The sequence below is a fragment of the Eubalaena glacialis genome, chromosome 5, assembly GCF_028564815.1.
Source record: "Eubalaena glacialis isolate mEubGla1 chromosome 5, mEubGla1.1.hap2.+ XY, whole genome shotgun sequence".
Taxonomy (NCBI): Eukaryota; Metazoa; Chordata; class Mammalia; order Artiodactyla; family Balaenidae; genus Eubalaena; species Eubalaena glacialis.
In genome coordinates, this window is record NC_083720.1 from 45,846,120 (window position 1) to 45,863,504 (window position 17,385).

The 17,385-nt window shown below is 32.9% G+C and overlaps 1 protein-coding gene across 8 annotated transcripts in view; it reads right to left on the reverse strand.

The window, feature by feature from the left end:
• The window catches only part of LCORL (ligand dependent nuclear receptor corepressor like), a 175,858-nt gene that overhangs the window by 109,360 nt on the left and 49,113 nt on the right, over nucleotides 1-17,385 (reverse strand). For 7 of the 8 annotated variants that reach the window (XM_061191263.1, XM_061191266.1, XM_061191261.1 and 4 more), the window contains exons 2-4: nucleotides 16,190-16,255; nucleotides 4,306-4,385; nucleotides 3,278-3,407 (exon numbers count right to left, since the gene is read on the reverse strand). In XM_061191263.1, coding sequence (XP_061047246.1) covers nucleotides 3,278-3,407; nucleotides 4,306-4,385; nucleotides 16,190-16,255 — 276 coding nt within the window. Of the gene's footprint in view, nucleotides 1-1,761; nucleotides 1,809-3,277; nucleotides 3,408-4,305; nucleotides 4,386-16,189; nucleotides 16,256-17,385 lie in introns of all 8 variants that reach the window. The other variant, XM_061191267.1, reaches the window with a different exon arrangement.

A 17,385-nucleotide genomic window follows, 5' to 3' on the forward strand; every position in this document is an offset into this window, starting at 1 on the left:
AGAGAATGAGAAGCCAAAGTCAAAATAGTTTAGTTCATATCCTATGGGGACAGCTTCAGAAAAGGCATTTTATATCTATATGCCTATGTTTACCCACATTTCAAAACAAATAAACTGACTGATATTCAGGCCATACACAGTAATAAACTTAAGTACAAAGAAGGAAAAGATAAACAATACATACACGCTAAATAATTTTCTTCTTCAAATAAAACAAATAAGTACTAATACCACTGAATATGTAGAGAAACTGGAAGATATATGGACAGTTTATCTTAGTACTCATTCATTCATTCAAAAATATTTATTGAAGATCTAAGATGTGACAAGTACTATTCCAGATACTGAAGATTCTGCAATTAACAAAACAGAAGTCCCTACTATCATGGAGGTTTCATTCTACTCTAGCACTCTAGACAATTGTCTAGGTTAACTTCTAGAAGGAACTCAATTTTGAAACATTTCTAAAGAATATACAAAATTAGTTAAAAGTTCACCTCTGCACTAAAATATCCACTCCCCTGACTGTACTTACTCAACCCTACAAGAGTATTTTTGACTAGCTTCTAATTATAAGGGATAGTCCAAACTGTATTTAGATTAAGTAATAAGTTTTCTCCAATTATTAAATACTATAAGGGAACTAATCACTAAAGCTGTTCATGTTCACATAAAGCAAAGATGGAATGCTCTGTATGTCTCATAGGTCCTCTCTAGCCTGCCTAATTCAATTAGAATAATCCTAATTCTAGGCTGCTAAGTAGTAGACAACAGGAACGATTTTCTACTTAATACTTAGAATCTAAGTGTTCCTCACATAGAACATCTTTGACCTTTTAAAATTTCTTCCAAGGATTCAAATGTTCACAACACAAAACTTCTCTGAGCTTCATTATCTCTGTCTGTTAAAATGATAACAAGAGTTCCTATCTCTTAACAGTGTTTTGGGATTAAACGAGGTAAGTCACAAAACAGGCTTAGTGTTCAATCATAATTGATGACATCAACCATCTTAATTATCCTAAGTGTGAGTTCTCAATAATAGCAGCTTACATCATCAACTTCCATAAAACTATAGTTAAGAAAGATAATAAACAAGCTACAATAAGGATATTAAAAGATTTCTCTTTGTCTTGGCAAGATGATCACATGCTTATGTTCCTCAAACTAAGCAACAGATTTAAAGTACCAGTAATACTAATGTTACTAATATGCAGCATTCCTAAAAATGACTGAGTTTGAGAAATTTTCAGGAATCAAATAAAAACTTCACTAACAAGATGCTTTATTAGCATTTTATTTGCTTCCGAAGAGTCGGAAGTATTTCCTATCTTTAAAAACACATTTTTTGCCTTTTATTTCAAAGTAAAGTTAAAAGAACTTACTAAATAAATAAACAAATACACAAACAAAGGAGTTAAGACCATTTAAAAGATACTGTTATTATCTTCTAGACTCATCCTGGTCAGACCATATTGGAAATCTTGAAAATGATTTCATTCAAAGAAATTAAAAACAAACAACAGAAACAAACCCAAGTAAACAAGTAGGAAAGTCCTTATGTTTAATTAAATCTGGAAAGTGATGATGGACTACAAATAAAGAAATTAACAAAGACAAAAATACTGAAGACCTGAAGTAAAGCAAAAATACTACTAATAAGAATCTTTCATTTAAAAACTCTGTGATCCTTCAAAGATCTTGAAGAAAACCAAAAAAATCCCCAAATGGAGAGGTCACTAAATATCCATGAACACTCACCCAACCATTGGTAGGAGACCTCTTGGAGACCCAGATGCTTGAATCAGCTGAAATAGTACCAAGTTTTTACTGATTACTCTTAACAGGGCAATGGAGCACAGGCTAACTCCATACTATCAAATATTAAAAGGCATTATTATTGATTAATTTCTACCTACTTCCATTACAAATTATTCAAAGGAGGAGGCGACTGAGTAAGTTCTAAGGTGAGTGAAACTTACTGCATGCATGTGTGTAAATGCATACATTTTTTCCAGCTCTCTTCATGATGTAAGTCTGATAACATAATTCTTATAAATGTAACTATACAGGCAGAATAAAATTTTCTAAGTTAATATAAAATTCTTAAAGAAATCATGTAAATAATTTTTATATTGGTTCTAAAGAAAATTTTTAAAAAACAATTTGTTTTTTAAAGATACTGCCAATTTCTCAATACTAAGTACTTTGGTAACACACAGGAAAAGATTTTCAGTCCCCTGCACTTAAAAAAATATATAGTTCTTAACTTTAGGCCTTTTAATATACTAATGGTTCTTCTCATCAGAGGATTTTCATATTTCAACACATAAAAGAACTCGTAACAGTAAGACTAAACAAAAGCCTCCTTTCTCAAAGGTGAGGACTATATTCAACATTATAGATTAAAACCTGTAAGTTATCTATTTAACAGAAAATATCTGATGTTACCTAATTCAAAAGAGGAGTAAAAGCACTATCAATACTTAGATGAAAATACAGTAATGTCTTCCTCAATCTCAGGAAGCTGGGAGGTACAGTGATCCTCCCACCACCACCCTTCATTCTCCCTACACCATGACTTACTCCAAAGGTCTATGTGATAAAAATTAAGACACTCTACTACTGTGCAAATGGCCAAGAACAAAAAATGGAAGGGTCTATATTTCTGTATTTTTCTCAAGTAACTTAAGATATAAAAATAACTTCTGCCTGATATATGTGTATCAAGCAAGAAAACAAGTGAAAACAGCCCTCATTTGGATTAAATGTTTAGATAGACAGGAAGCAAAGAACAACACTGACATTGTAATGTCAAGTAAGCACATTCAAGCTATCAAAGAAACACTGAAATCTCAAGCCAGCAAATATACTACCAACCTGGCTGATAAATGATTTAACTGTTACATTTCTAAAAACAGCTTTGCAATATATTATATCTATCACTTATTGAACACGAAAGAACTTCTGAAGTCAGAAACAAAATAAGGAAGACCAGAAGCATATAAAATTTTCTTCTGCCTATAGTAGATTAAGAAAATAAAGTCAGGGAGAGATTTGAGAATAGAATGGTGAAAAGGAAAGCCTAATAGAAGACTAGCTCTACAGTGATTGCAAATCCTAACGTCCCTAAAAATATGAAGAAAAACTAAGGACAAAGAAGGAAATAATCAAGAATGGAGTAGAGATTGACATATTAAAAACTTGTGTGAGAGAGAAATTCAAACATTTTAGATGTCTATTGCAAATTTTAAATGACAAAGTATATCAATATTACCTTTCTTTCGAAAGAGTACATTTAGGTAATTTTCTGCTTGGCATTCAATCTTTTCAGTGTTGGACTGGCCCTGAGATGATAGTTCCTCTGTTGGTGTTGACTGTGAAGAATCAAGAGATGGTATACAATCCTAAAATTAGAAGAAAACAACATAAAAAAATCACTTTTTATTTAAACATGGGACTCCATTTAAAATGGCAAAAAAATTATCTAAATGTTTATTTTTTTATCTTTTAAATATATCAAATTATATACAGAACATAAAATTTGAGAAAGCAGTCAGGAAAAAAGAAATTTATCTTTGATAGAGGGCCAAACTAGCCTTATTCCTTAGCAAAACTATTGTCAAAAAGGGGGTGGGGGGCAGATAAAATATATTGTTAAATAAATTCACTATATAGCATGCCAGTAATGAGAGTTTTAAGAACAAAGCAGATATGTTTATCCACTAATCTGACCAAAATGGGTGCAAGTTCTCAAATTCCCATTTCTTCTCAGCCCTTCCCACAACAGTACATAAAGAATTGGGACTTCCCACCATGCAGGAAGACGCTGCTTGTCTAGTTTATGCCCTGTTTACAGTAGAAACTAATAATTAATCATTTCACAGGAGATAATTATGATATCCAAAAGACTTCATGAGAAAGTAAAAGGCTAAAAAGTAGTACTACATTATCCTCCAACCACTGATTCCTAAGAAATCAGACTACAGGGTGGTCTCAGACCAAACTAGGCTCACCCATGTCTACCTAAATACAAAACAGATCTGAACTGAACTTTATGAGTCAGAGAGCTTTAAGAAAGAAATGTGAAATAAGCAAAAAAGATGAGAATGTTGGGATTTTTACCTGCAAGTTAAGCTAAATGTTAGACTTCTAACATAAGACTTTAAAATATTCTTCTCATTACCAAAATCAGGTATTTAAATTTCACTGTAAGTCACAAATTTTCAGAACAAATTAAGTTTAAAAAATTGTGTTACAATAGTGCAATTAGTTTAGAAATAATTTCATAGCACTAAAACTTACACTGACTGCTTCTCTCTGTAGGTTACAAAATGAACATTTTTCATCCATAGACCAGTCAGTCAGCTCTTCTGGTTCACAGTCTTCAAAAGAGGGAAAAATATTGATTAAATACACTAACTTTATTAAAACAAATAAAATTACCACTTGCCATAGCAATGGCTCATATAAAAAAGCTAGCTACTAATAGTAAGGGGAAAAGGCCCCCCAAAATTAAACTGGTGACATCTAGAAAGAAATACGGAGAGTAATTTTGCACTATTATCGGACAAAGTAGCAAGAACAATGAGCTGGTTATAAATTAGTTTTCCAACAATAGAATTTTAAGTATCATCTAGCCTTCTGAAAGATTCAATTTATCATCATCTATTAATTTTTATTTTCAGTATGAAAGAAATCAGAACAAACAGGGAGATATGGGGATAAAGGAATAAATTTTGCACATCATGGAAGACAACATAAAACAGAGAAATGGAATAAAGCACCAGAAAAGCCTACAGATTTGAGAATATGGAATGCTATCCAATAAAAAAGTAGAAATCCACTGCTAAGAAGTCAGATCAGATTTTCATTACATGCTAAAGGCTTTGTTGCAAGAGTTAGAGCAAAAAGCAAGTAAACAAGTTATATTATTCAATACCAAACATGGATTTTTTTCACAAGAATGTTCCTTATAATCCAACTGTCGTAATATATTAGCGAGTTTGTGGAAAACATTTGCTAATGAAGGAATTTTATGAAGATATAATAACATTGCCATCCTAACTGTACTTGGTATAGACAGTGATTTTTCAAACTTACTCCTTGCAATAGAAACTCCCTCCAATTTCTTTTCCCAAATAAATTCATACACAGAACTTCAAATAATACATAAACCATTATCATCTGAGGCAGCTACACTGGAACTAATTTGAAAAGCACTGGTATACCACAGTAATTTCTCTTATACTTTTGAAATACATAATGAAATTGAATACATGTTTTCTGCTAAACTACACAGGAAATAAACTCATCCTTCTGGAATGATAATGAATAAATACTACTTAGGTTTAGCCCCTGGGATACTCTGGCATTAATCCAGATATATAGGTCAGAATAGAAGATAATATAATTTGCTGGAATATAAAGAGCATAGTGATAGCTTCCTTTGATTTTGGCAGTGCTCCAGAAATATTCCTTTTATTTATTTAAGCTTGGAAAGAGGAGGGAATGGGAACATAAGATCCAGTATGGAGTAATGGAAAGATGATTGGATTTGAAGTTTCCAAAAATCTGGAATGGAACTTATTATTTGTAGCCTTGCCAAGCCACAAAGGTTTTGTTTTAATTTCCACATCTGTAAAATAAGGATGCCATCACCTAACTTTTTTGTGATCAAATTTTAAAAATATGAAAATACTTTATAAACTACAAAACATCATGCAAAGGTGAATTATTAACGAGGTAGAGTCGCTAGTCATTATTTTTTAAATCCTGTACTATCACACATATATTTAATAAGGTTAGTTTGCAGAAGATAAATTTTAACTGAATATCTGCTTAAGAAAACTGATCACTTTTTGTAAACAACCTGACAAATGAAAAGGTTTACATAACCTATACAGTTAAAAACCCAGAATTGTAGTTATGCAGGTTCATAATTTTCTCCAACCTTTCACCCAGTCAGTACAACAGAAGCATAGATTCACACTCTTGAATATAGGACTGTGCAGTGGCTCTTACAGAGAGCGAGGCACAGCTTTCTGACCAATGAAATGAATATAGAAGAAGTGACAGTATACCATTCTAAGCAGAGGCTTTTAAAGGCATGGCAAATTTCCCCAATTCTCTTGAATTTCCACCATCCTACATCAGAAGAACTTGGCCCGTAAAGCCATTAATCCTTCAGTCTGGAACATGGAGTCATGAGGAGATGTTATCCCCATCCACAGCCTAGACTCCAGTGAATAAGATCACCCATAAACATGAAACAGACTTTGGAGCTGTTTGTTATGTAGCATTACTGTAGCAAAAACTTGACTCATATGCCAAGCATAACATAATTTTGATAGATCAAGGAAATCTTACTGCTTTTAAAAATTATGGCCTCATGAATAGGGACTATGAAAGGAATCCAGCATTGGGATTTTTGAAAAATAGCTGGTAGGTCTGGAAAAGGTATTTCTGAAAAATCATTGGAAGGTTTCATAAAGTTTCAGTGATAAATATATTGACTCAAGGGACAACAACTTTGGGTTAATTAAGACAATTACCAGTTGTAAAATAAAATTGGGCATGCTTAGATTATCCTCATTTATTTTAGTTATTTTAGGTGAAGTTCCTCAAGGAAATTCAATTAAAATAAATGCCTACATAGTTAAACAAATGGCATTGAATAATCAATGATTACATAAATGCCATTAAATGTTACTGGGTTCAGAAATCTATGAATTTACTGAAAAATATTTAGTAATTACTCTTTATATAGCAACTTTTAATTTTCAGTCCAAATAAATGGTGATGGTATACATTTTTTATATATAGGAAAAGCGATTTTGAAAAATCACCTGGAGGCCAGACTTCTCCCTCTGTCCAGGTTGTCCTTTCAGGTCATAAAAATTAAATAAGCACTACAACAAAACACATTCATTTTATCTCTCAAACAAAATTTGACAATGATTCAGATATTCATCTCTAAAATAAGTTGTCTCTCATTTTGAAACTTTAATACATGAAGGTATAAGCTCAAAAAGGGTCAAAATATGTACCTTATACAACTAGCCTTATTAATAAAAGGCAATGTCATATATGAAACTGATAGTAAATGAATGATAAAGATCAACCTTTCCACCATATATAAATATTTTTGTGGTCAAAGTCTGGCTCCAATCATTCACCTAATTTATCTGGGAAAGATAACAGTCTTTGAAATTAGAAAGCCTTGTAGTGAACCATGGTCTTTCCACATACTATTGACAGATGTGGCCTTGGGCAAGTCACTTTCTCTGAGCTTCAATTTCCTCACTGTAAAACGAGGATAATAATAATTGCATCTTAAGGCTGTAGTAAAAATTAAATAAGAACATACGCAAAACACAGAAGTCCAGTAGATGTTACTTTCATTTTCTTTTAACTAACCACACTTCTTTTGAATGTTTTTATTCTCTTCAGTACCCTCAAGCCATAGAAAACAAATTTGGAGTTCCTAAAGATAAAGTTCAATGAAAAGTGAAAAAGGAGAATACTGAAACTAGATTTTTCATTAAGGTCATAAAAAACTGATTATAACTGTGTTAATTTTGTTAAAAGATACTAAACAGTAGGCAATATAATTAAAAAATAATTTTTCATTATGAAACTACATATTAACTATATTGAAAGTACAAAGGAGAAAAGAAAAAGTATTCATAATCCCATCATCCAGAGATAACAATTAATAGTTTGCAATATATCCTTCCAGTTTATATTCTATACCTTTTAAAAAATTAGGATCAGCTGATTTTTTAAAGATCAATAAAATGATAAACCTCTAGCCTGGCTAACCAAGGAAAAAAAGAGAAAATATCAGAAATGAAAGATGGGCCATCACTACTGATCCTATGAACATTAAAAGAGTAACAAAAGAATATTATGGACAACATTAGTTTCCCACAGATTTGAATAAAATGGACAAATTTCTTGAAAGACACAATCTACCAAATCTCACACACAAAAAAATACGTAACCTCAATAGGCATTTATCAAAGAAATTAAATCAATAATTAATAGCCTTCCAAAACAGAAAGCACCAGCCCAAATAGTTTCTCTATAATCTGTTCCAGAAAACAGAAGCAGAGGAAATATTTCCTAACTCATTCTTGACTCCAAACCTGTCTGAACAGACACCTCACCCAAGACGATATGCAGATAGTAAAGAGGCATATGAAAAGGTGCTCAATATTAGATGCCATCAGAGAAATGCAAATTACGACAAGATACCACTACACACCTATTAAAATGGTTAAAGTCCAAAACACTGACAACATGAAATGCTGGTGAGGATGTAGAGCAAAAGGAACCTAAATTCATTGCTGGTGGGAACACAAAATAGTACAGCCACTCTTGAAGATAGTCTGCTTCTTACAAAGCTAAACAGAGTCTTTCCTTTCCAAAGGATCCAGCAATGGTGCTCCTAGGTATTTAACCAAATGAGTTGAAAATGTATGTTCACACAAAAACTTGCACACACATGTTTATAGCAGGTTTATTCATAATTGCCGAACCTAGGAAGTGACCAGGTCTTTCAAATAGGTGAACAAACTGTAGTCCAACCGTATAAGGCAGTTTTATTGTTTTATTGCACTTTGCAGATATTGCATTTTTTTACAAATTGAAGGTTTGTGGCAACACTGTGCTGAGCAAGTCTATCAATGCCATTTTTCCAACAGCGTTTGTTCACTTTGTGTCTCTGTGTCACACATTTTGGTAATTCTCACAACATTTCAAACTTTTTCATTATTATATTTGCTATGGTGATCTGTGATCAGTGATCTTTGACATTACTATTATAACTGCTTTGGGGTCCAAGAACTGTGCCGATATAAGTTGTCACTTAATCAATGTTCTATGTGTGTTCTTTTTTTTATTGAAGTAGAGTTGATTTACAATGTTTTGTCAATTTCTGCTGTACAGCAAAGTGATTCAGTTATACATATCTATATTCTTTTTAAGATTCTTTTCCATTACGGTTTATCACAAGATATTGAATATAGTTCCCTGGGCTATACAATAGGACCTTGTTGTTTATCCATTCTATATATAGTGGTTTGCGTCTGCTAACCCCAAACTCCCAATCCATCCCTCCCCCGCCCACTCCCTCTTGGCAACCACAAGTCTGTTCCCTATGTCTGTGAGTCTGTTTCTATTTCATAGATAAGTTCATTTGTGTCATATTTTAGATTCCACATATAAGTGATATCATATGGTATTTGTCTTTCTCTTTCTGACTTCACTTAGTATGATAATCTCTAAGTCCATCCATGTTGCTGCAAATAGTAGTATTTCATTCTTTTTTATGGTTCAGTAATATTCCATTGTGTATATATACCACATCTTCTTTATCCATTCATCTGTCAATGGACATTTAGGTTGCTTCCATGTCTTGGCTATTGTGAATAGTGCTGGTATGAACATAGGGACGCACGTGCCTTTTTGAATTATAGTTTTGTCTGGATGTATGCCGAGGAGTAGGACTGCAGAATCATATGGCAACTCTATTTTTAGTTTTTAGAGGAACCTCCATACTGTTTTCCAAAGTGGCTGCACCAACTTACATTCCCAGCAACAGTATAGGAAGGTTCCCTTTTCTCCACACCCTCTCCAGCCATTTGTTAACTGTAGACTTTTTAATAATGGCCATTCTGACCGGTATGAGGTGGTACATAATTATAGTTTTGATTTTTATTTCTCTAATAATTAGTGATGCTGGGCATCTTATCATGTGCCTGTTGGCCATCTGTATGTCTTCTTTGGAGAAATATCTATTTAGGTGTTCTACCCAGTTTTCAACTGGGTTTTTTGTTTTTTTGTTGTTGAGTTATATAAGATGTTTGTGTATTGTGGAAATTAAGCCCTTGTCGGTCACATCATTTGCGAATATTTTCTCCCACTCTGTAAGTCGTCTTTTCGTTTTGCTTATGGTTCCCTCTGCTGTACAAAAGCTTTTAAGTTTGATTAGGTCCCATTTGCTTATTTTTGCTTTTATTCCTATTGCCTTGGGAGACTGACCTAAGAAAACATTGGTAGGATTTAAGTCAGAGAATGTTTTGCCTATGTTCTCTTCTAGGAATTTTATGGTGCCATTTCTTATATTTAAGTATTTAAGCCATTTTGAGTTATTTTTGTGTATGGTGTGAGGACGTGTTCTAACTTCATTAATTTGCATGCGGCTGTCCAACATTCCCAGTACCACTTGCTGAAGAGACAGTCTTTTTTCCATTGTATATTCTTCGTGTGTGTGTTCTGACTGCTCCACCAACTGGCCTGTCCCCAACATCTCTCCCTCTTGCTGGGCCTCCCTATTCCCTGAAACACAACAATATTGAAATTAGGCCAATTAATAACCCTACAATGGCCTCTAAGAGTTCAAGTGAAAGGAGTAGCAGCAAGTCTCTCGCTTTAAATCAAAAGCTAGAAATGATTAAGCTTAGTGAGGAAAGCATATCAAAAGCTGAGACAGGCTGAAAGCTAGGCCACTTGTGCCAAACAGTCAAGCTGTGAAGGCAAAGGAAAAGTTCTTAAAGGAAATTAAAAGTGAACACGTGAATGATAAGAAAGTTTTAGTGGTCTGGATAGCCAGCCACGACATTCCCTTAAGCCACAGCCTAATCCAGAGCAAGGCCCTAATTCTCTTCAATTCAATGAAAGCTGAGAGAGATGAAGAAGCTACAGGAGAAAAGTTTGGAGCTAGCAGAGATTGGTTCATGATGTTTAAGGAGGGAAGCCATCTCCATAACAGAAAAGTGCAAGGTAAAGCAACAGTGCTGATGTAGAAGCTGCAGCAAGTTATCCAGAAGATCTACCTAAGATAATCAATGAAGATGGCCACACTAAACAACAGATTTAAAATTTAGACAAATCAGCCTCATATTGGAAGAAGATGCCATCTGAGACTTTCATAGCTAAAGAGGAGAAGTCAATGCCTGGCTTCAGAGCTTCAAAGGACAGACTGACTCTTTTGTTAGGGGCTAATGCAGCTGATAACTTGAAGTTGAAGCCAATGCTCATTTACCATTCCAAAAGTCCTCATTTACCACATTACCTGTGCTCTATAAATGGGACAACAAAGCCTGGATGACAGCACATCTGTTGACAACATGGTTTACTGAATATTTTAAGCTCACTGTTGAGACCTACTGCTCAGAAAAAAAAAAAAATTCCTTTCAAAATGTGAATGTGCCTGCCCGTTGATAATGCACCTGATCACCTAAGAGCTCTGATGGAGATGTACAACAAGATTCATGTTGTTTTCATGCCTGCCAACACAACATCCACTCTGCAGCCCACTGACCAGGAATCATTAAGAAAAACATTTCATAAGGTTATAGTTGCCATACATAGTGATTCCTCTGATGGATCTGGGCAAAGTAAACTGAAAACCTTCTGGAAAGGATTCACCATTCTAGATGCCATGAAGAACATCCATGATTCATGGGAAGAGGTCAAAATACCAACATTAACAGGAGTTTTGAAGCAGCTGATTCCAACCCTCATGGATGACTTTGAAGGGCTCCGGACTTCAGTGGAGGAGGTAACTGTAGATGTGATGGAAATAGTAAGAGAACTGGAATTAGAAGTGGAGCCTGAAAATGTGACTGAATCATTACAAACTCATGATAAAACTTCAAAGGATGAGGAGTTGCTTCTTATGGATGAGCAAAGAAAGTGGTTTCCTGAGATAGAATCTACTCCTGGTAAGATGCTGGGAAGATTGTTGAAATGACAACAAAGGATTTAGAATATCACATAAAATTAGTTGATAAAGCAATGGCAGGTTTTGAGAGGACTGACTCCAATTGTGAAAGAAGTTCTACTGTGGGTAATATGCTATCAAATAGCACTGAATGCTACAAATTGTTTGTGAAAGGAAGAGTCAATCAGTGTGGCAGACTTCATTGTTGTCTTATTTTAAGAAATCACCACAGCCATCCTAACCTTCAGCAACCAACACCCTGATAAGTCAGCAGCCATAAACATCAATGCAAGACCCTCCACCAGCAAAACAATTACAACTTGCCAAAGGCTCAAGTGATGGTTAGCATTTTTTAGCAATAAAGTCTTTTTTAACTAAGGTACATACATTGTTTTTTAGCATAATGCTATTATTGCACACTTAATAGACTACGATATAGTGTAAACATAACTGTAGAAACCAAAAAATTTATATGCACTGGGAAACCAAAAATTCATGTGACTCACTCTATTGCGTTATTCTCTTTATTGCAGTGGTCTGCAACTGAACCCGCAATACCTCTGAGGTATGCCTGTACACTTGGATAAGTCTCTGTGTACACACTGAGGAAAGCTAATATAACTTATATAACTAACTATAAAATAGTATTAGATTCTCTGGTTTTAATATAAATAATCATCAATTCATATTAGAAAGCTACTCATTTTTTAGTTAATACTAGGGTATGGGTTCCTAGTAGGAAGAGATCCTACCTATTCATTTTTCTTTCCTCATTGCTCATCACAGTTCCTAACACAAAATAAGCATTCAAAATATGTCATCCAATAAATCTTATTAAAAAGTAGCTTTGTTTGCTCCATCATCATAGTGTTAACCGTTGGGGAAAAAAAAAGGATATTAAACCAAAAATATTAAATGTTGGTCAGTGGTATAAGTCAGGGATTAGCAAACCTTTACTATAATATAAACAGCCAGAGAGCAAATACTTTAGGTTTTGGAGGATATATGGTCTCTGTCAAAACCATTCAACTCTACTGTTGAAGGACAAAAGTAGCCATAGACAATATGTCAACAAATGAGAGGGGCTGTTTCCAATAAAACTGTACTAATCAGGCATTAAATACGGATTTCATACAGTTTTCACATGCCACAAAATATTAAATCTTCTTTTGATTTTTTTCAACTATTTAAAAACATAAAAACCATTCTTAGCTCACAGGCCATTCAAAAACAGTCAGTGAGCGGGATTTGGCCAAGATGCGATCGCTTGCATACCTCTGATATAATTTCTCTTTGAAATGTGGACACAGCTAGGGAAAAGCCAATAAGGATCTATCAGCCACTTTACACCTGCCTACTGTACTCTTTTCATATTTTTGTAAATGTCCATAGTCAGGGCAAGTAAATCAGACAATCCTACAAATGAAAGAAACTGGTTCCCCAATAAGACATGAGAAAGGATTGACTAAAGCAGAAAACAAGAGTGAATTTCTGCTTAAAAGTCATGTGACAGCAGGAAAAGTGAATTCTGGGTTGGTAGAAGAGAGGCATAGAGTATGGGGAACTTTTCAGGGAGTACATAAAAATTGATGACATTCAAAGTTTCTTTGGAGACTTTACTCCAAAAAGAAATAATAGTTACGTTTTCCTCAAAAGGACAAAAAGTCCTAAGAACAGATCAAAGAAGACAGAAAGCTTTTGTTTCCAACAAATTAAAAATTAGCAACACTCAAAAGCTTTCGAAACCATTCAATCTGGAGGTGACTCTGAATATGATTTCAAGAATTAAAATATAAACTTCTCAAAACACTAATACAGATGATAAAAAGCCTTAAAATTAAAAACACACTGTATGCCAAAGTTGACTTTCAAGGTAGCACTATGAAGTTTAGAGTACATTTTTCCACAGAAACAGTAGCAGATTGGCAATGCAGTCTATTTAACTTAAATGTATTATAAAATAAAAATACTATGCATTTAATTTTATAATAAAAATAATTTAGAGTAATATACAAGGATCCCTTGGCTAGCCAATTCATCCAGTTCCTGAGTTTTGGAAAGTGAGTAACAAGGGTTCAGATTTCCAATGATTTATCTAAAAACATACACTCACCTATGTGATTCCTGCATACAGATTTGTATACAGATGAGAAATACCTACACTTGGTAGTCCTAACATCTAAATATTAAACCATTTTAAACAATGATAACAACAAAGAAAGCACACTTATTTAAGAAGAGGATAAGAAAAAAGCTGGAGATGTCTATAATGGATAGCTTCTACATGCCTTTTCAAAGGCTCTACACTTTGATAGCTCTGTTGTAACTTTCCTTCAAAATGTATGGCTGTCTTTATCTTTGCACAGATACAGATTTATTACTACAATTAATATTATCCCTCTTAAGCCTGAAACTTTGATAAGAAACCTTTTTTTAAATTCAAAAAAGCAAAGAAAAGGAGGAAGAATTTACCTAAGAAACCTGGAGAAAAGTTAGAACATCTGGGGTGAAAAAGGGCAACATCAATATGTGCCCATGTGTGAGAAGAAGACTGAGTTCCAAAGCTTAGCTAATTTTGTAAATCCTCCCACCAAAAAAAGCACAAAAGAGGATATAAGGTACAAGATCTATCAGAATTAAAAGAATAAATGGAATGAGGTATAAGCAACAGCGTATTAAATTAATTAAATTAATTACCATAGATCTACAATGTAATACTGTGCTGCCATTAAGAATGATGATCCAGAACTTTATATACCCAAATGATACACTAGTGAAGAAAATCAGTAGGCACAAAAAACTATATACACTGTATATACAGTATGTACTACTTTAATACAAGAATAAATACATCCAAACATATATTTTAAATTTATATAAAAATGGTGAAGGTTATCTGCGGGTCGTGGAACTAGGAGTAATTTTTTTCTTTCTGATTTATTTGTATTTTCTAATTTCCAAAAATGAACATGTGTTACTTGTATGCTAAGGAAATACTAGTCTAAATATAAAATACAAGAATTTATTTCATTAGGACATTCTGCCCTTTATGTAATAAACTAATTTTTGAAGACATAAATATATACACACATAACTATATAAATAAATAAATGACAGTGGGGGAAGCAAGACGCTTAGAGTTACAAGTTGCAACTTGGGTTATCAGAAGGCAATTAAGTATAATGCTGACTTCTGATCTGAATGAGGACAGCGGGTTTAAAAAGAAAGGTTGCAGAAATATCAAGCACAGGTTAAATTCTTGTTTCTTTGGATTTTTCCTTTCTTCATTTACATGCTCAGAAAAACAGATGAAACTACAATTAGTAGTGTTTATAAATATATCAGGTAAAAATATTTAATGCAGTGTTAAACTATGATAAAACGAGAAATGAGTACAATTAAGAGATAAAAGAAAAAGCTCTTGGCCATAAGAATGATAATACACTAGAATAAGGCACATTTTGGAGTCTCCATCCTAAAAGTCATATTCTGCATGCATATCATTCATCTGACTGAACATGGGTGGTTGGCACAAATGATCTTTCATAGATACCAGCTCTATGGTTCATAACTCAATTATCCTGCTCAACATTAATTAAAAAAAAAAGAATAAGTAGAAAACTTTTGATTGCCTCAACTCAAAAGATTTATTTATACAAGATACCTTGGGTCTTTGTAGAATGGAAAGTACCAGAGGAGAATAGAAGCTAACAGAGTTATCAGCATATAAAACTGAACAGGTACGAGATTCAGAAATAATTGTACCAAAATCAAAGTAGAAAATCTATACTAGCACTGCCCATTTTGTGAATGAGCTGTACTATAAAATTTCAAATGTCTACAAAAATGTTCTCTCCTAGTGCTCTACGTTTCCAAGTAAGTAATAAAAAAACTAACCTATATTATAGCAGTTATAGCATAGATCAAACTCCTCCACCAGGATTTATGCTAGAGTGTTTGGAAGAGGAGGCTATAAGAAATAACAAATAGTATTAAAACTCTGAACACACATGGCAGGGTATCTCAGAATGACAATCTCAGTTCCAGGCTGCCTATATCATAAGCAACAGGAGATATTTATTTAATTGAACCTTTTTAAGTCCTCTTTAAGAATAAGTCAGGGCACATAATGTTTAAAATAACAAAAATTAAATTTTACCATTAACCCAAAAACAAGCTTTGTTTTCTACTTTGATCAATGTACTAAAAGTTTTTTAAAGATTATATAATAATGTAATAATGTAATAACAGAAATTTTGTTTTAAATTTTGTAATTATCATTATTACATTATGTAATAGAAATAATATTTAGATCATTTTATTTACTTATTTAAAAATATTTTCTAATTAAATGAGATCAAATTCATTTTAATACAAAATTAGTATAGAACAACCATTTTTCATTTGTAAAATGGACAGAAGATTAAAATTTTTAAATAAAATTTAAAGAAACATTACCTTCAAATAAACTGAGGTCTCTTCGTAGCCGTGGTCCATAAAGCCCTTCTAAAATACTCTCAAAACCTGTGTTATTAAAGAGAGAAAAGTATATTAACTACTAAAAAAGCTTAATTTTACAATAATCAAAAACCATAAATTCTATATGAATCAGATAATTATAAATTTAACATACTATGAGGTGTCATTTTTTCCTTTAGATGAATTAAGTTGAACTAGGCAATATATACAACACAGCAAGAAGTCACACAATGACTACCAGGAGTTACATGATTGCAAAAAAAATGTAAATATTCAAATGTAAATATTCACTTCTAAAACAAGTAAACACCTTTGTCATTTAGAAATAGTCCCAGGTTAAAATAATGAGCAGATTTGTTTTGCAATGATTTGTAGAGATGAAAAGAATAATTAGAAGAGACATGTATTACAATCCTGTTTATACTGGTTACAAAAAATGTTAACTTTAAAAAAAGTAGCATCTTTAACCTCAGTTTTAAAAACGAGTAAATGAGTGTCAATGGGGAGAAATTTTTGCTGTGAAAAGTATGATATATAAAATTTAAACCTACTTGTAAAAATTAAAACACAACAATTTTGCCTTGTTTTAAGGAAAAAAAATTACTGAAAATCTTATTAAGTTAACAAGACTCTAGTTCATGAACTCAGAGTATTCTACTTTGTGAATAAACTAATATTAAGATTTTACAATTTTCTTTTTGAAGTTTGCATCATATTCAGTATTAAGCAGGCTACTGATAAACTACAAGGCATCCTGGAAAATGACCAGGATGGCAAAATAAATGGAAAACCAAGAAAAGGAACTAATTTAGGGATGCTTAAATTATGAAGGAAAAAAACTAAAGGAAGCATGATAGACCTGAAAAATAAAAGACAGATTTTCTCAGTAATATTTCTAAACTGTAAAACAGGAGAAACACTTCTGTAGAAATGTTTCATAAATCATAAAATGCTTTTAAAAACGTTAAAAAACCTCTATACTCAAGATGCATGTTAAAATCAATGGTGTGTCAGTCAAAAAGTGACTTTTTTATTTAGTAGAACATGAAGAAATGATGCATCTTACAACTGATGATGTCTTAAATTTGACAAAGTAAGGTAGCTCTCATGGTACTTGTTAAATATGTACTTAAAAAAATCTTTGTGAAATGATTCAGTACTAGTTCCCATGAGTG